The sequence below is a fragment of the Ctenocephalides felis genome, unplaced genomic scaffold (genome assembly GCF_003426905.1).
Source record: "Ctenocephalides felis isolate EL2017-DRISC unplaced genomic scaffold, ASM342690v1 CF-g0.4_SCAFFOLD_01170, whole genome shotgun sequence".
Classification (NCBI taxonomy): domain Eukaryota; kingdom Metazoa; phylum Arthropoda; class Insecta; order Siphonaptera; family Pulicidae; genus Ctenocephalides; species Ctenocephalides felis.
Genome location: NW_020537324.1, coordinates 48799140 through 48820935, shown reverse-complemented (window position 1 = coordinate 48820935; position 21796 = coordinate 48799140). Strand labels below are relative to the sequence as shown.

The window sequence follows — 21796 nt, the reverse complement described above, 5'->3', positions numbered from 1 at the left end:
ATTTATGCGCTGCAATTATAAAAATCATGGATATTATTTATTTATTTTTAAATATATAGCCCACAGATTTCTTCCAAGAGGACTCAAAAATACAATTTTTACATAATTAATAACAATTAAAATATATACAAAATTACAATATATATGATACAGAATGTAACAATAATTTATACAGAATAAGATATTTGAAAAGAAAATAAAAAGGTTAACTTGAGCAGATGAAGATTATTTAATTAGGTGAAGTGTTGTGAATATCTATTTCATCATTAATTAAGTTGAAGTTAGAGAACATAAGTGAAATAGGCGAATTTAAGAGAGAATTAGATTTATGAGTAGGATAATTGAAAAATAATTGTGAACGCGTAGATAGCCTTGGACTTATAAGTTGTTTAAAACATAAATGAAAATTGATTAGCTTTTAGCGAAACAACAGGTTTATTTTCGGAACAAACACCTTATAACTTTACCTAAATTACCGTAAACGAGAAGTTCACGAAACCTGCCTTAAGTCAAAACGCCACTCACAACTAGCTTAAATTCCATCCCTAATAGAAAAATGAGGTACATTTCCTTATATATCAGATTTATGTAAATAACCTGACAAATCCTAAAATGTAGAAATTACACATACACACACACGCACGCACATATATGTGTGTCTGTATCTGTGTTATTTGTATGTATGAATTAATTGAGTAATGATGTATTGAGCTGGTTCATCATCTATTATTGAACATTCATTCCCCTCTCAATACAATGCGAAACAAACGGAAATATCCGGTACCGCGTTGACACATGTGATGGTACCTTGCGCACCTGTGCTTTGAGAGGACTTAGAAAATAATTCCTAATAATGCAAATATATTAATATTAATTAGTTAGTCAGTTAGTCAAGTCAGTTATGAAAATAGGCAGTCTAATCACATATATATTATATGAGTTTATCGTTGTTACTTGACGAGATTTTTTTTTAATTTCACTAATTTTACCCTTTTAAAAACAACAAACAGAGATTTTAAAATGATTTCACGAATATATATATATATATATATATATATATATATATATATGGATAATTTTATTGAAAAAATTGGTTACCTATTCACGTCTCGAACATATATATACATAGATAAATTAGTTTTGACACTAATTAACAATAAAACTAATTTTGAAATTACGCAGAGATATAAACACACGCACACATACATTTATAAATATATAAATATGAATAGTGTGTGTATGGACAAGTATATGCATGCACATAATATCTCGCCCTATATATAAAGCGCGTGATAAATTGTGATTATTAAAAAGAAAACGGCTATAACATACAAGTTGAATGCGCAAAAAACACACGGAATCCCTCCTGTAATCCAAAGAAGTCGCATAATACAGGAATATATCTTAGAGATTTAATTTGAGTGCTATTTTCACGTATTCTCATGTATATGCCCGACCTAAGAGGGTGGTGGTAAACTCACCTGCGGCGTTTGAGAGCAGTGATCGTCATAATCGCAGTGGTCTTCGCAACATCCCGGGCATTGTGGCAACGGTTCGTGGTCACCGCACGTGCACGAACACTGTCCATCTTCGTCGTCTTCATCATATCTACACTCTGCACAATCTTCACGTATCAATATAATATAATCCGCGTCAAAAAACTCATTTCGTTTTTCATCGAACACTACGCGGCGCTTAGTGCGCGATGCACCACTACTGCCGCTAACACTAGAAGCACTACTACCACTAGAGCCGGCCTTCTTCAGCAGACTCCGTAAGTTACCATGGTCACGATTATGCACCATCTCGTCACCACGCCGCGCATCGCCGGCTTCCGACTTGCACTTCACTACACTACTCAGCTGATGCTGACTTTCACACTCCGCGTTGTCACCCTGCTTTTCTTCAGGATTGACTTCTTCCTCTTCTTCTTCCCCTAGTTCATCATAACATTCGTAATAAGAATCTTCGTCCAATGGCAATTCATAGTTGTTGATTTCGCGAGCATCAAATTCGCAATTAGTATAAACGTCGCCGATCAGAACTTGATCAGCTGTTATCACGCAGGGAACATGTGATTCTTCAAAAGTTTCCTCGGAGTTATCACCACCAGCGTATTCCTTTGGAGGCGGAGGAGGAGGGATTAATTCTATGTCAGGTAATTTTGTACTGGTATCTTCGGTTTGTGTACTAGCATTGCCTATCACAGGTATTTGTTTCCTGCTATTCAAGCGTTCTTCTAGACGTTTTAATCTGCTACTACTTTCAAAACTGATAGTAGTAGGACTGTATTCATGTCGTGTTGCACTCTTCCAAGGATCATAAACAGTGGCATCTAATGTAGACTCTAGTTCCTTGATTGTGTCACAAATCGTTTCTTCTTGTTGCCGTTGCGAATTTGAGGGTGGTTTCGGCCTTGACCTGCACGACGCACTCTCGTTTTCTTCAGAAGCCCCATGCCGCGGCGGCACGGGGCTCCATTCTCCGGGTGTCGGACGTCGTAATGTTGTATTGATCGGTAATCTATTAGACGCCTTCTGGTCGTCGAGAGCGTCGTCTTTGCACTGGTCTGTCCCTTGTTCTTCTTCAGGACAGATGACAGCGTGATCGTGTACTCGCGACACGTGCTCTCGACACGCGTGCAGCGTGATGTCAACTCGCGTCGGCTTGCTGCGGCACTGAAGCCCGTCGCATGCACCGTCCGCGGCGGCGAGCGACGGCGTCGTCTCCGGTGCGATCAGCGGGGAATGCGCCGGAGACGCGCCGCCGCGAGGTGGGGATTCGATCGATTCGAACCGACGCGCGGCCTCTTCAGTTACAGTCAAACTTTCCGCATTCGGATTTTCCACAGGACTCTCCATGCTGCTAACAGTCGAAATATCGTAAGTTGCATCGTCGACAGGATAATCACCGGACGACGTTTTCGCAAACGATGTGTCTTCTTCACCTGAATCATTTGAATGCAATGAACAATCATTGGATTCTTCATCGTTGTTGTTCGCATTTGCCAAAATATTTGCACTCTCTGGTTGAGGTACACCCACGCGCTTGTGCGTACAGTCTGCTATGACATCATTGCTCGTTGTTTCCAGCGAACCATGTTCACTACCACTCAACTCTTCGTCAATATAAGCGATAGGAGCATCGCGACTAATATCCGAATTCAATTTAGAAAACATACATAGCTCCTTTAATTCAGCAAAACTGTCATCCTTAAATTCGGCGCACTTCGATATAAACTTTGTTTCTTCGCTTGCTAAAATATCTGATGAACCGATATTATCTGTGATTGTTAAAATTGTATTTCGAGGACTCTCAACATGATGCACATGTATTGATTCCATTCTCAGAGCCATGTTGTAAAGATTATTCTTAATCCCCTGCTACATATTTAGCAATAATCTTCGAAAAAAGCGCACAAACCTGCAATACAAAAAAGCAAACATTATTATACTTAGGTATTAAATATATTTAGTCCAAAAACTAATGAAACATAAATAATGATAACTAAGCCTTACTGACTTTTCAATCAATGACAATTATCGCAATAGTATATGAGCTATATTTAATAATAAATTTATTAAAATCAAAAGATTTGAGGTGACAATAAATAAGCAATAACAATTTGAATTTAATGTGAATGTAATGAGGTCTATAGTGTTCCTTATAGTTATCATAATAAGATCTTTATAGATATCATAAGTCTTCTGATATGATACTTATTGTTTATTTATCAGTAAGTAGTTATAACAATCAAAATTAATGAGAAAACAAAATACAATTAGAAATAATAGGCTAGAAATAGAAATAACCGCAACAGATATAAAAAACAAACAAATATAATCATATTTATTTGTATACTCTTAATATATTTTAATAAAATTAATAACTATGCAAAAAAATAATATAAATATTTGTTAAATATATAATGCCAAATAAAATAGGCAATAAAAAAAACTAAACACGATCAAAAAATTAACTTGCGATAAGTTTTATGAATGAACTAAATAAGCTTCTATGAAGAGAACATTGAACTTAATGTTTTTATTTGGCACGGATTACTGAAAAGTCGTTTCACATGTATTAAAGAAAACACATATATGAAATGCCTTTTCAAACTGCTTTTTGAGATATGTATAGAATAATAGAATAATATTTGAAGATCACTAAAAATTATATAATTATCTCCTTATATTGATGTACCTTGCTTCTGTAATTATTAATTTTCCATTGACAGTTGAAGCGAAATATGTCTGATTCATATCAAAGACAGATAAATTGATTTATGTAAAATTATATATGTACTTGAATTGATGAGGAAACAATTTAATAGTTAGGCAAAATCATTTTTTTATAAAACTTTATTATCTCTAAAGTTAATAAATGAGTTTAGAATGAAAATGTTTCACATAATCCACCAAACAATTAGTACCCCCAAACGTTTCTGAAAAGTTAATTTAAATTACTGAAAAAATGTCATCCTAAAATTCCAGGTGATCCAAAACATCGAGAAGAGACATTCCGAACATTTCGGCACAATATAGGTAAAAGGTACACTAGAAAAGGTATTTTTCAATTATTTTCTCTAAAATGTTTTATATTATAAATTAACGTACATTAGATTACGGTAACGATCGCTTGCAAAAATTATCAAATGTTGAAATAAACCATAAAGTGATTTTTGAATTTGAAAAACTTCGAACTTTTTTTTAAATTTAAGTTATTTTAGACTATTTAAATCATTGATAAGTTTCAAATATGATTCATCGTTGAGTTTGGCTCGTTACTTTGGCAGAACTGTTTTCTGTTAATAAAGTTGGTTATTCAAAAAAATCTGATTAGCTATTTATCAAGTGTATTTTTAGTACCTAGAAAAAATCTGTTAATGAGATTTTAAATTCGTGTAAAATATAAATACACGTGATATTTACATTTTATAGATTTTTATCAAACTCTTCCCCCCCCCCCATTTAAGCTTCGCGTTATTAATAGACGACCCTTAGTTGATTAGTATTGCGAAACGTTTGGCCAATCAATTTCATTCACGTTTTTGGAAAAAATCTAAAACCGTATTAAAAAAATTAAAAAAATCATTTGAAAGATATCAGTTTGAAATCGTGCTGATTATAGTTTTTGATAGTGATCAGTTGGGTCGTTTCTTCGCAAAAAAAATGGTGAATTGTTTTCAAATGAAATTAAATTGGTAAAGATTTTGATGGAACTATGTATACATGATGTCAAGGTTCATTTTCTTCATTATAACTTATTATAGGTCTACGAATAGTAGTTTGATTAGACAAAAAGTAAATTTTTTTTAACAGCAATCAGAACCTTACGTCCTATAAGCTGTTGGGCTGAAACTTCTCCTTACTTCGTATTTTTTTAGATGGTAATCCAATGGCTAATCCATCCGTATTTGATGATTTTGTTATTAGAATTAATCTAATAGGGCTAACTTTTTATTGGTGCAGCAATGCCGGGTGAGGGCTATTTTCACTTGGAAACATATTGCTATCTATATTTTCAAGTGAAAATCGTTGTCACTGCTGCCTGACAACAGGCTGCTCGAAGTGTGTATCGATTCTGATTCTGATTCAGGTCCCGTCGCTCTTAACCGCTTACCTTCGGGCGAGCCCAAAAAGTAAAATGATTCCAAAAACTCTCTCAATTCTTAACGGCAACACCAATGGCTATGAAAATCTGTTAAAATATTGTTCAATAAAAAGAATTCGCCTTTTCTATTATGATTGTAGTTATGATTGTTGATCATAGCTTTTAGAAAAATATCATATTTATAATTATAATAAAATAAATGCGACATATAATAAAAGATAACAAAAGATTTTCATTTAGCAGATATAATTTTTGGCTCATATTAGAGGAATATTATCGGTAGCTTGCATATAGTAATTATACAAGATTGCTGTCAAAAATTTACAATAAGCTTACACCATGTATTATATTTCCAGGTATTTAATTAATATTCTATTATAAAGCTCATTTTTATTCCGTACACCGATCCAAATTCCGCCTGAGGCTACGCAACGTTGTTCTCTTCTACGTTTTTACAGAAGTTCATACAAAGGCTAGTAATAAATTCAGGTAAAATATTCGCAATTAGATATTAAATATAATTAATATATATTATTACAGTTTTTTTGTCTAATTTTTGAATATATGCAGCAGAAAAACACTGATCTGATAATTATAGAAAAAATATTATTTCCAGCAATATTACATTTTAATTTCGTATTCTATATCTAATTATATAATTGTACAAGATAAAATATTTATAAAACTAGTGGGGCGCATGGCATCTTGCCTTAAGGCAAATTGCTGGAACTTCCCGTACCAAAAATTATTTTTTTTTAAAAAGATTAAAATTTTTGAAAAAAATTTACTTTGAAAAAATTGAATTTTTGAGAAACTATAAATGTTCGAAAAAAAAATTTTTTTTTTTTGGAAAAAGGCTTTTTGAAAAAAAATGTATTCTTTTTTTTGGAATTTCTGAACTTTTTTTCAAAGCAATCGTACTGCTTTAACTGCATAGAGACAAAGTAATGAAGCCCATACGCGCCGTGTCGCCGTCTAACGGATAAACATTGGTACGGAACCCATAGGAATGTAAACAAAATTTATACTTATTGTTAAAATCTCTATAAAATATCTGATAATTTTATGTGCATATTTCTAATAATCATTTTTTTACTAGATCTCCGAAACCGCTAGACCTGCCTTCATAAAAATTTAATCATTTATTTATCTTGTCAACACAAGTAAAATGATATTTGAATTATTAAAATCGGACACTCCGTTCTCTTAAAAACTGAGTTACCGTTTGCGGCACTTTTTGCGAAAATTTGTATCCGCACACACACACACACATCAATTTTTTCTAAGGTATGCCAAAATGTTCAGAAACCTCTAAAACGTAAAGATATATAAAAATGTTTATTTTCGATTTTTTGCTATTACTATAACTTACCCCACGGGAAGTTACAAATTTCAGTCAAAGGATTTCGAATAATTATACCACAAATATCAAACAGTTGTACATTTATAGAAACTATATGAATAAAATATATAAAAAGCAATTAATTAATATTTAGCAGTATTTGATTTATTGCTTTTTAAGCCGAATTGTAGAAACTGTATAAAATCATGTATTTTAATTAAAACTCTCAATGACCTGTTTTTCATTAGTGTCGTAGTCATTCCACATTTGCTTTTTTATATGCAATATTAATAAACTTTGTCTCATATTTAATTTACGTAGCGTTAGTAGTTATTTATATCAAAACAAATTGTGAAAACATCAGGATATGTATATATTATTAATATGAGATTATGAAAAACTAAAAATATTACAGTAAATGTCATTAACGTATATTGTAGTAAATACGTATATTATAGTAAATAGCTTTAACGTATATTGCTTGAATTCAACCATATGTGTAAATATTGACAGTCAATACAATTACTGATTCACCAATTTTTAAAATTGTGACGATAGAATTTTGACCTATTGACGAGGCCAATTATTATCGAAACTGATGATTTCTTACAATTCAAAGCATACATTTATCTGCTAATTTTTTAGCAGATGGGTATATCTACTATTTTGTAATCAACTTTGTTTTACAATATATTTGTCAGCATACTTTCCTTAATCCTTAATGTAATAATATACAGATTGCAGAATAAAATTGAATAAAAAATATATATTTGCTAATTTGTGTCAAACGATTCAGAACGACTAGAAACGGCAAAAAAAAACAAAATTTGCAAATCGGATTTTCTGGCAAAAGTAAACTTTTCATATGCAAAGTTTACAATATAAAATTATAGAAATGAATCTATTTTTTTAATAACATATTTTATTTCAAGAAATTAATTAACAAAACATAATAAGATTGCAATGCAAAATTTAGGTTCAAATAACCGATTATTAAAATTTATTATTTTAATAAAATTATTGTTGGTAAAAGCAGCGCGATTGCTTCTACAAAAAGTTCCAAATTTCCAAAATATTTCAAAATATAAAAAATTCAAAATTTTCCAAAAAAAATTTCATAGTTTTCAAAAAAAAAATTTTTTTTCAATTTTAATTTTCGGTAGGGATTTTCCAGCCTTAAGGCTCGATACCAAGCACTACTATTTATAGTACGTAATGCGTAATAAATATTCTGCAATTTTAGAAAAATGATAAATAAAAACTATTTAAGTAAAATTTCAGGGATGGAGCGGCATTTTTGTCAGTGCCCCAAGGAGCTAAATTTCTAAATCCGGGCCTGTGTATAGGATAAAAATATAAGAATGATATCTAGTAATTTCAAAGTTTCAAATTGGTGCATAAGTTTTTTGCCTTAATTTTTAATTCAGTGTTAAATTGAGTTTTTTTCCAAAGTATTCCCAGTAGTCTCCATTATTCCGGAGTGCAGGATAACGTAGCTGTTACTCCATAGGTGTTTATAGGGAAAAGTGCTTAACGTAGGTGTACGTGGGTGGAACGAAGACCGCGCACTTTGTTCATACAGTCCCAACGACGCCGATGACGAACTTCGTGTAAACTTTCCTCTACCCGATTACTTATTTAGTTACTGTGAACCTAATTGCTCTCTTGAAACATTCATAGTTGCTATCACGAATAGAAATCCCTTTAAAAGCGTAGAAAATTATAGATTTTTCAAGGTAGAAAATTATAGATTGAGGTGGTATCGCAAACAAAATAACCTAATCTATTTTAGTGGTATACACAAATTAAACATGCAGAAATTTGGTATCTGAACTTTAAAATTTATTAACTTCCTCTAGGGCAAGTTATAGTAATCGCAAAAAAACGGAAAGGAAAATTTTTATACATCTTTACGTTTTAACCTTAGAAAAATGTATGTATGCGTGTGTATGTATGTATGTGTGTATATGTGTATGTATGTGTGTGCGTGTGTGTATGCGGATACAAATTTTCGTCAACGATTTCAGTAACACCGATCAACCGATTTGAATAATTCAAAGAACATTCGATTCATATTGATAATGAGTCGTACTGATTAGTTTTTGGCGAAGGCAAATCTAGCCGTTCCAAAGATACGGGGCAAAAAGTACCAGAAATGGTAACTCAATAAAGAACGGAGCGTCCAGTTTTAATAATTCAAATAATATTTCACTTGTATTGACAAGATGAACAACTGATTAAATTTTTAGGAAGGCAGGTCCAGCAGTTATGGACTCTCAATAAAAATAAGTTAAAAAAATGTCATTTGGCGGTCAAAAATGTTTATTGGACATATGTACATCAAATTATCAGATATTTTATAAAGATTTTAATAATGTGTACACATTTTGTGTAAATTTTTTTGGGTTCCGTACCAAGATTTTTAATTACGATACGGGAAGTTCCAGCAATTTGTCTTAAGGCACGATGCCATGCAGACCACTAGTATGATTTTAAATAGTCAAAGCATTTTTCATATAAAGTGGTACTAGTAAACACTAATTAAATCGCGTAGAATTATGATGAGCCAAATATTGTTTTAGTAGGAGTTTATAGAGAGAATTTGAAAACTGTCACATGCAGTATAATAGTTTCTCTAATCATATTGCTTCCTAGTTAAAATTTTATTTATATAATATTATATTTTAGTATGTTCGTAGAATTGTGAAAAATCCAATTATTTTAGTAACAATATTATAGAGAGGGTTTGAATAATAAAACCTAGGATTTTTTTTAGTCTTATATTTACGAATTTGGTGTTTTGTACCAATTCGTTTCATTTGCATAAAAAGTTTTCACAATTATCAATGACTGAAGTTAAAAATCCATATTTTTTTTATTTTTGAAATTCCCACAAGTGTTTAAAATATTCATGAAAAATATAGTTTCAATATCTAATTAATTCATCAGGATAACCATATGGATTTAAACCCGAAACTTTGTTATTACTTTTTTTGTTGAACTTATAATTAGTAGCAAGATATTGAAGATATGATTTATCTATTTCTTTACTTTTGTACAAAATAAATATCGATAATTCATCATAATTTAAAATAACATATATTTATCGGTGTATCATCAAATACAATACAAAAGCATGTTTTAAAAATATTTTTATTTTCTATTGGATTTTCATCCTATTTACAAGATTTTTGGTATAGATGTCTATATTGAAATTGTAAAAATAATATATTATAAAATGTATTACCGCGATTTAAAATTTATGATTTTCATGACTCCATTAAATTTGCTTAAAATTACAAATAAAAATCAATATTACTTTTTTCATGAAAATAAAATCATTATATTGCTGATCTTTAACTATAGTAGATACACCACTGGGCGTATGTACTAATTTGTAAACAACCAATTGTAAACACTTGTCAGCATTCTCTGCTAAATATAATTATTTTTATAGATTGCAGAATGAAAATAAAATAAAAAAAAAAATTATATTGCTGATCTAGTAATATATTAATTATATATTTAAACTAATTAAAATTTAAAGCAAACACACAAAAAATCGTGCTAAATAATAAATTTTGATGTAGGCTAAATAATGGTGTTTAATATGGATCAAATATAAAATATAAATTACAAATATATTTTAAATATTATTCACCAATGTTTGCTGATTCTTTATACAATACTAGTAAAAATTACAAATTAATATATAGTAATATTTGTTAGAGCAAATTAGCTCCAAATTAGATTAAACAAGAAAGTGTACAAAAAATATCGAAATCTAATAAAATCAAATGTATTGAATTTTAATTAAAACTACTTAATTATTTATGAAAATAATTTTTTTGTGAGATAATTTACATTGTATAAGTTTTGACTAAAAATATTTCTTAAAAACAATTAAAAAAAAAATATAAACAATAATTTTTGCCCATGAGTCAACAAAATATTTTAATTTTCAGCATTGAACGATTATTACTCATTTAGTTAATTAAGTAGGTATAGAACCTCATTGCTATTTTTTGTTCACATAAAAAACTTTTCTCTTAATAATGACCAATAATTTACTTGAAAATTTCATAAAACAACATGAGAAACAAAACCTATGTTTACACTACTGAATACTATTGTCATGTGAATTATAAAAACACAATGGTTAAAGAAATGCGTTTGGGAACTCATAAAAAACTATAATAATGATAATCTCTATATTAAAATTTTCATAAATCATGATATAAATTCATTAATGACATGTAATTTTCAACGCATGTAACAAATGTCATTCTTATTTCACATATAAAATGCAGATTTGATGGATATCGTGTTCGAATGAATCATGTTTGCTTTCTCCGAGCATTAGCTGACAGAACAATGCGCAATAAAAAGCAATTATTATTATATTCTCTTGCATCGGAATGCAATTACACAAATTGTTTAGTAATTACCGTTCGGAATATCAGTTTCCATTTATTTTCTAATGGTAACAATTCATATCTTTGCGAATAATGAAACTGATAGATTTCTTCAATAAATGTATTTATTAATGCTGGTGATCAGTATTTTGTAACAACTCATCTCACAAAGGACGTGAAATATGATATAGTGTGAGAAAAGAATTATATAATACTATCGCATCTCGCAATATGAAACTCAGCAATACTAGGAATTGATTTCATCACCTATATTAGATGGAGAGATGTTATAAATAATTTCACCTTTTATAACACTAAGAAAATGTGCCACTTTAATAATATATCGTGATTTTTTACATGGAACTTGCATCATGAAGTGATTTATACACACAGATAGAAACAAAAAGCTATTCGATAGGCACCCATCTAGATACCAGAAATAAAAATTGCCAAAAAAGCATTAAAATTTTTTGAAAACTGAAAAAAATAGATTTTTGTCATTTTGAATTTTTGTAACAGTTTTGACTTTTTTAACTTTCCGTAGGGTAAGTTATTGTAATGGGCCGAAAATCGAAATTGATTTTTTTTATTTCTATACGTTTTGAAGGTTTCTGAACATTTTGGCATACCTCAGAAAAAATGGATGTGTGTGTGTATGTATGTATGGATACAAATTTCCAGTCGATTTGAATAGTTCAAAATAGTTCGAAATTTCGAAAAATATTCGATTCCTATCAATAGGGAGAAGAGCTGATTATTTTTTGGCAAAGGCAGGTCCAGCCGTTTCGGAGATACGGAGCAAATAATGCAGAAAATAGAAATCAAGTTTTTGAAAGAACAGAGCAACCGATTTGAATGATCTGAAAAACATTCAATTAGTAATGATTGGGAAAAGTGTTATTAGTTTTTGGCAAAGGCCGGCCTAGCCATTTCGAAGATACGAAGCTAAATGTGTAAAAAATGGCAGTTTTTGAGAGAACTAAGCGTCCGATTTAAATGATTCAAAGAACTTTCTGCTTGTCTTAACAAAATAATTGATTTTGGAAAAAAAAATTGTTTCAACTTTTTTTTTCAATTTTTTTTTTCAAAAAAATTTTTTTTTGTATATCGAAAATAATTTAGATTTTATTTTTAATTCTGACTAAAGTTCTCATATTCTTTAAACAAATAATTTCAACTTTGCAATTCAGTTTATATAATTCTTATAAATATCAGACAATATGTTACAATATTTATAATAATCTATCTGAAAACATTCAATATTCCTCAAACATTTCGTTACGGTACGGGTAGTTTCAGCATTTTGCCCCAACGCACGATGCCATACACCCCACTAGTTTTATTTTTTTTAATATGTACAATTTCTTTAAAAATTTTGAATATTTTTCAAAGCAATCGCAATTCGCAATGCGTCGCAGTCTAAAGTGTAAACGTAAATATAAAGTATAAACATAAAGTGCAAAGTGTACGGAGCTTATAACATGTTAACAAAAATTATTGAAATTTCTATAAAATATCAGATAATTTGATATGCCTATGTCTAATGGTCATTTTTGACTGCCATGTAACATTTTTTTTACTTTTTTATTGGATCTCCGATACCCCTGGAAATGTCTTCCCAAAAATTTAACCATTTTTTCAATCCGTTAAAACGAGTAAAATGTTTTTTGAGTCATTCATATCAGAAGCTACGTTCTCTCAGAAACTGAAAAGCCATTTTTGACTCTGCCTCGTATCTTCGACTAACTAGCATGTCTCCTCATTAATACGAATTGAATGTTTTTTGAATCAATCAAATCGGTAGAATCGTGGACAAAAATTACATGATTGCATACATACATACTATTTACAAACGTACAAACATCAATTTTTTGTAATTAAGTATTCCAGAATGTTCAGAAACACCTAAACGTAAAAAGTAGTTAAGCAAAAATTTTAATTTTACATTTTAAATTTTAAAATTACAATAACTTAATAAACTATGTTTCTAAATTTTTGCAGTAAGTCCCAATTTGACTTTTCTTTTCTGGCGTTAAAATACAAATAATAAGAGATTTCATGAACGAATGATTCGTTCATATATATTGGTCGGTAAAATTTTTTGGCCATTCAGAACATTATGATTCTGTTTTATAAGTCATTACAAGAAACTTATTTTTTTCAAATCAATTATCATAGGCCTAAAATATTTCAAGAGGAAAAAAAATTAACACTGGAATAAACCAGTTCTTATTGTTAGTTGATCTCTTCCGAGCTATGGATTTTTCAGTAGAGTATATTATACTCTACTGAAAAATCCATAGCTTCAGTTCAATATTATTGAATTGAACTAATATGAACCATAATCGCGATTTGGCTCGGTACATAGATTCACTGATACACAAACCCACTGCTTTTTCACAAAAAAATCATTATTTCATTTCATTCATTATTTTGACGTTGCTTATAGGATGTTCCATATGCATTCTTATACAAAAAACGTACAGACGTACAACGTATAAAATTAAAAAATTAGTAGTTGTCAAAAAATGAGAAGCTTTATTCTAAAGTCCAAAATGGTGGGTCAATTCATCCTTATCTAATTTTGGTACTTTATTACAAAAGTTCAACACCTGTTGCGTATATGTATTTGAAATGCAAAACTTGATATGTTCACTAAATAGTGAATACACATACGATAATCACACAATTTCTTACACACAAACATAATCTAGTCGAAAATGAACCAATTACATATGTCATAAAAAATAAATAATTGAGTCGACAAAGTAATATTTTAATGCAATTAATTAAAACTAAATTACACAAAAAATTTCCAAACATGGCCCACCAAATTACTGCGTTTTAAGGAGCATTCTAAAAATATAAAGACGCATAATACAAACAATAGGTCGTAAGCTTTTGTTTCATAATTAACTGAGAATTAATATATTGCGTACGCAAAGTGTTCATTGTTTGGGTAATAAATATTATGCGTAAATGAAAACCAAGTGTAAATAAAAAAATATTACGTTTAATTTATGATAATTTAAGCAAACCTTCTTAATTGCATCAGCGGAAAGATTACCAAAATAAGTGAGATATTTTAATTTAAGTGATTATTTTAAATATTACCAATTATTACCAATATTACCTTAAGATTTATTTCAGGTAAGCTAGAAACTGAATGTGAAAGCATATAAATCCTACCATAAAATTTTGATTTAAGTATCAAAATAAAACGCAGGCGAGAATATAACACAGTTATATTAAAATATCACACAGACATTGTTGTTCACTTTGATTTTGGGTTAAGTATACAAGCTGAAAATTTAGAAAGCTCAACGAAATTCCACCAAGATTTCCATTTTTAACTTCGCGATGAAAAAGTTTATGTCTTAAAACCGAATTGCTAGTTTTATGTTTTCTCGGCGTTTCAAGTCGTTTTGAATCGATTGGCACTAAAATTAGTGAAAGTATATGAGTGTACTGATGTAAGTGATGAGCCAAAATTGGACTTCTCGTCAACTTCTTTTCAGAAACGGCTGCATCGTTTCAATCGATTTCAAATATTTTAAATCCATTTTATGACACTGTAAATACTCACGTTGAACAGATTTGGGAGACTATCAGTCTAGCCGTTATTTATAGTTACCAAAAAATTGCAAATATTATCGACAATTAACGCAGAAGAACCTGAAACGATTGTGAAAATTCAAAAGGTATCGTGCTCGTAAAAAAAATCTGATAATTTCGCATTTTGATAAAGTTTATTGTATTGTATACAATTAAATCCAAAATATTAAAGACCGACTATGAGAGGTTTAATTATAAGAATTCATTGAAGTTTGGAATAATAAACGGCGGTTTTAGAAAGCACAGTGAAAATCTCTGCAAAAATATATTTTATACCATCTGCTATATTACAAGGATATTCGAAGATTGTTTTTAACACGGTTGTTGTTCTATTCTAATTGTTACTTATTATTACTATACTTTTTAGCATTTTTTGTCATAACACTTTATATGCCCACAAAAAACGATTATATTTAGTTTGATACCAAAAATTTGATATCATGCTGCTTGATATTCAGCTGGCCGAGAATGGGTTTCAAACCGAGATTAGTCGGTGCTAGCAATACTTTCTAGCATTACAAGGCTATACAGAACCTCTATATGCTTATTATTCACTCATAAATTAATGAATTGATACTTTATAGATTATTATTTACGCATGTAGAGAAAATTTCTCCTAGGACAAAATGACACTTACATCTAGTTTTTTTATTGGCATCGCTGGAGCATCATCTATATTATTTTCAACTTTACGTAGGGTAAGTTATTGTAATCTTCCAACATTCAAAATTGAAAATATCTTCACATTTCGAAGTTTCTAAACATTTTAGCATACCTGTATGAAAATATTATGAAAAAGATGGATGCAACTTTTCGTCCGCGTTTCCAGGCGCACGGATCAATTTGAATGGTTCAAAAAACATTCGATTCCTATTGATAGGGAGATTTTCTGAATAGTTTTTGGCAAAGAGAATATCGAAAATATTACGGATTTTAATTAATTTCAGCTAAAGTTCTAAAGCTCTTTTATTTACTTCAAATAAATAATTTTAACTTTACAATTCAGTTTATATAATTCTTATAAATATTAGACAATGTCCTTCTTCAATGTTTTGTTAACTTACATTTTGTAAGCATATATAAACGTCGTCTTCAATTCATAAGCTCCTATATCTTGTCTATAAAATAATAATAATGCAAGTTACAGTATTTATAATAATCTATTTGAATACATTTAATATTCTTCGAATATTTCATTATCGTACGAAAAGTTCCAGCAATTTGTTATATTATATACTATACAACGTTCTACATATACATTTTTATAATATCAACTTTCAATACATATTTTTATTTTCATATCCTAGTGTATTAAATTGTCAACATACTTCGTTTTTGTTGCGCAGTTATTATTGTTAACTTTAATATATATTTAACTTCCCGTAGGGCAAGTTATAGTAATCGCAAAAAAATCGAAAATGAAAATTTTTGCATTTCTCGACGTTTCAAAACCTTCTGAACATTTTGGCATACCTTAGAAAAAATGGATGTATGTGTGTGTGTGTGTGTGTGTGTGTGTATGTATGTATGTATGTATGTATGTATGTGTGTGTATGTATGTGCGGATACAAATTTTCGTCGACGATTTCGGGAACACGGATCAACCGATTTGAATAATTCAAAAAACATTCGATTTGTATTGATAAGGAGACGTGCTGATTAGTTTTTGGCAAAGGCAGGTCTAGCCGTTCCGAAGATACGGGGCAAAAAGTGCCAAGAACGGTACCTCCGTTTTTAAGAGAACGGAGCGTCCGATTTGAATAATTCAAAAAACATTTTACTTGTATTGACAAGATATAGAATTGATCAAATTTTCATGGAGGCAGGTCTAGCGGTTTCGGAGATCTAATGAAAAGTAAAAAATAATGCCATTCGGCGGTCAAAAATTATCATTAGACATATGCACATCAAATTATCAGATATTTTATAGAGATTTTAACAATAAGTATATTTTTTTTTTTACATTTTTATGGGTTCCGTACCAATGCTTATGCGTTAGACGGCGGCGCGGCACATGCGCGCTTTGACATTTCGTCTCTATGCAGTTCAAGCAGTGCGATTGCTTTAAAAAAAAGTTCAGATTTTCCAAAATATGTCAAAATGAAGAAAACATTTTTTTCAAAAAAATTTTTTGTATCCAAAAAAAATTTTTTTTCAAAAATTTTTTTTTCAAAAAAAAATTTTTTTTTTCATATAAATTTTTTTTTCAAAAAAAAGTAATTTTTTGTCAAATTTGTAGTTTCTCAAAAATGTTAATCGTTTTTAAAAAAATAATAATTTTTGGTACGGGAAGTTCCAGCAATTTGCCTTAAGGCACGATGCCCTAATTGCCTTAAGACAGAATTCCACTTACAGCTAGTTAGTGAACAAGTTGATTAAAGAGATTACTTCATTCAGTTCCCGATTACGTAATGCATTAAGAATGTTGTACAATCTATTACTTAACGAAGTACACGAATCAATTTTATGATGTGTGTGGATGCAATTGCACTCTCATAAATAACGTTTCTAGAGAAATAGCACATACACATGTGCAATAGCAAGATTGCAGTAATTATAGTGCATATTTGTATTATTATAAGCAAATGAGCAGCGATATGTATAAGCATGAATACGGGGTATTCTAATATTGTCTAGGTGTATAAGCAAAATTATGCAGAGCTATAATATAATATTAATAGACAGTTAAACAATAACAACTGTGAATGTATTTAAATAACAATAGCGTAAATTTAAATAATTTTGGCAAAAAAAGTTTAAGAAAGCTCACGAAATTCATCGTGATTTAATAAAAAATACAAGAATATTCGAGTGTTATTCGTGTGCGGATGTCATTTTCTAATATCATAGCCTTTCTTGTCGCAAATTCCAAATTCCAAAATGTTGTTACGAATATTAACAAAATAGTACTTAATATATACAGGGATATAATTCTTTTGTTTATTATGTCTTTTATTTACAACTGTCAAGTAAAGGACATTCAAGAAATTTGATGAATTTACAATAGTCGGCCGAAAAGGGACATTGTATACTACAAGGGCATGTTGGAAAAAACAACTCAGGGATATAATTCAATCACAATATTTTATAAGGATGAATAAAAATACTTAAATTAACTAACAAAATACACACAAACTACTGGTGTATGGCATCGTGCCTTAAGGCAAATTGCTGTAACCGTACAGTAATGAAATATTCCAAGATTATTAAATGTTACAAATATATTGTTATAAGTGATATATTTCAAGTATATAATTGAGCTTTAGAATTTTAGCTAGAATTTTAAAAAAAAAGTTTTTTTGGTTTTTGCAAAAACAATGGTTTCGTCAATACAAGCAAAATGTTCTTTAAATAACTCAAATAGGATGGTTTGAGTCTCTCAAAACGTCGGTTGTCTCAAAAACTGCTATTTTTTCATATTTAGCTCCGTATCTCTAAAACGGCTGGACCTATCTTTGCCAAAAACTAATCACCACTTCTTCCCATCATCACAAATTGAATGTTTTTTTGAATCATTTAAATCAGATGCTCTGTTTCCTCAAAAACTCAATTTCTATTTTCTGCACACTTTGCTTCATATCTCTGAAACGGCTGGACCGACTTTTGCCAAGTTTCCGGGCTCTCAAAAAACGTGGACGAAAAATTGTATCCACATACACACACATACATCCATTTTTTTTTTAGGTAAGCCAAAATGTTCAGAAACCTTCAGAACGTGAAGATATGCAAACCCTTTCAATTTCGATTTTTGGACGATTACAATAACTTACCCTTCGGGAAGTTGATTATATAAATGCACGTAAATTACAACATTAAATAAAACATTATAGTAATGGATAATTGTACTAACATAGATGACATTAATATATTATGGATGATAATAGTATTTTGAAAGCATTAACCAGGAAACAATTTAAAATGAAATATAATCAATCAATCAATAAATCCTATTTATATAAAAACAAATAATTAGAAAAATTCGCCAATTGACTGAACATTAATTGAGTATTTCAATTCATTATTTTTACATCATAAAATAGTTTACATCAGGCTAGAATTGAATGTTTTCATATAATATTGCTACAACTACTTGATATAAATTACGAAATCTGTCTCTACCACATCGTTGGAAATAAAAACTGATAATCGTTAGTAAAACTATTTGTGAATAGCATTTTGCCTTCAGGCAAGTTGCATGAACTTCCCGACACCTTTAAATAATCGACTTTATCCACAAAAGTTAGAATTAGCTATTTAGATAAAATGTCGAACTGATTATTTTAAAAGTAAAGATATAGCTTTCGATTATAAACCGGGTATTCCTAAAAGAAATATTTGTCCCGGATTTAGATCACTTGTTCAGGATTGTCCGTTTTAGAAAAGTTTAGGTTTAAAATGAATTTTAAACTCTCTCGCTTGATAACAATATTTCAAATATCTGAAAATGATATATACAACGAGTACTTTTATATAAAACGTAATGAGTAAGAAAATTTCCGAATGCAAAATTCCAATGGCGACTAAAAATAGTCTCTCACATTAATAATTTGGGCAACATTCTAAAAATTGATGAATTTTTATAACATTCAACCTCTTAATGTAGGTTTATAATATTTTAGTATGACACTTTAATCTACAAAATCTATCGTTACACAAAGTTTAATCAGAATCGTCGGAAAAAAATCATCAATTAACAACTAAGAAACGGGCCGACCAATCTTTACGTAATTACCTAATTAACAGATCGAATACGAATCAGGATTGTGGCCCACATAAAACCTAGTCAAAAAATTTTACACTTTTCTGCCAATGTCTTCGGGAAGTTAATAAAGTGAAAACAATATAGCTTTTATTTATTTTAAGGTCATTTATTCAGTGAAGATTTTTCGCAGATGAAACAATATTTTGCGAGTTTTGAATTTTAATCACCTATCAAAGCATTCCAAGGGAGGAAAAGACCAGCAATGTACTCATATAGAATATTCAAATATTTTGTTAGGATAATACAGCCAACATAATGTAATATGTGCGAATATCGTCGTTTTCCGAATAATAAAAAAAATATTTTGCATGTCATGTTAGCGTATGCATTGCATGTGTTATGTTGAGATTATGATATAAATTATATGTGAAATAATTTTTCATTCCGTCAACAATTACAGCTTCAGTTTCATAAGTTATTGATATTTGCTATAACTGGTACATACAATAATTTTAATGTTACATTATGGTTTATAAAGTTAAAATTATAAAATGACTGCTTCTGCATCGATATAAACTACAAGTTCTGTCTATACTAATATATAAAATAAAATACTAATTATAATCATGTTTCAGTTCAAACAATTTTCTGCAATTGACATTATTATCTAATATTAATTGTCAGTTAAAATTAGCACGGTGCTAACTATAGAAATACGCGATCAATAGCAATGGCAAACGCATATGCTGCTGTGAACATCACATAATTAAAAATCATCTATTCAATTGATTCAATAAAGCATATGATTTTCTATGGCTAATTAAATTAAGCACGCCAATAATGAAAATTATTGTCATACTGAATAATTAGTAATTCACTTGATTTTTTGATAAATTTGATGCCGTGATCAAGACTATATAATTTAGCAAACTTTAATAATTTTATGCAATTTTAATTTAATTTTTATGCTACAGGCCAACTTTCAAACTGCTACATTCTAAATTTGAAATTATTAACTTCCCGAAGGAGAAGTTTATGTTTTCATCAAAAAATCCGATTCGCTAATTTTATGTTTTCTCGACGTATCAAACCATTCTGAATCGAATGAGACCAAATTTGGAAAAAGTATGTGTGTGCAGTGGCGTAACTAGACCCTCCGGGGCCCGTGGCAAAGTCTTCCCATGGGGCCCTATCGTGGTACTCAATTTTTAATTTATCTAATTTTGTTTAATAAACGTTAATAGTCATTTACACGCTGTTTTACTACTGACAAAAACAATTATTAATGAATTTTATCACAATAAGCAAACCAACTTCGACTAATTTATATTTTATGGCTTTAAATTATGAAATTATACAAAAGGCAGAAAAGTCAAGTATTGATTTAGAGGTATAATTATAATTTAGTTAAAAAAATACATAAAACTTAATTTTTCTTGAAAACCAAACATAAAATATTAGTGAATATATTCAACGCTAGAATAAATGGAAATTAAAAAACGTATTTTTTAAATAAAAATTTAAAACAAATACCTCTTTCTTAAATTTAATTATTACATAATCTTCCATTAACAATTTCTTCTTTTAATTTTATTGATTAAGTAGTGACGTTCGATCTTTATGAAAATTTATGATTTAACTAGTTGGTATTGGTATTTTGCCTTGCGGCAAGTTACATGAACTTCACGATATGTATAAATAATCGATTTAATCAATAAAATATAAATTAATTTACGAGTAATTAAAAGTATTCCGAGTGGATTTATTATGCATAATTGAAAACGAACCGAACACGTTAACTCGGAGTATTCTTTAAAAGCTTATAAATTTCTGAAAACGATTCAGGCGTTTTTGAGAAAACGTCGATCAAAAGTCTAATTTTAACAAATGCTAAAAGAACGATACTAATTTTTGCACAATTTGAAGAATTTTTAAAATTAAACGATTTGTCGTAGGTCCGTAATATTTTTAGTATGATCTACAAGACTTTGATTATGACCGTCAAAAAAAAATCATAAAAATCGTCGTATTTTTTTCTTTTTAAACTTTATTACAAGTAAACGGCCCGGCCGATCTTTACCAAGAACTTATCAGCACACTTTCGCAACC

At 29.6% G+C, this 21796-nt stretch overlaps 1 protein-coding gene across 1 annotated transcript in view; it reads right to left on the bottom strand.

Moving 5' to 3' along the window:
* The window catches only part of LOC113367339, a 148759-nt gene extending 145403 nt beyond the window's left edge, over positions 1-3356 (bottom strand). The window contains exon 1 of the mRNA XM_026608949.1: positions 1482-3356. Coding sequence (XP_026464734.1) covers positions 1482-3356 — 1875 coding nt within the window. The remainder of the gene's footprint in view (positions 1-1481) is intronic.
* Between the last annotated feature and the right edge of the window lie 18440 nt (positions 3357-21796).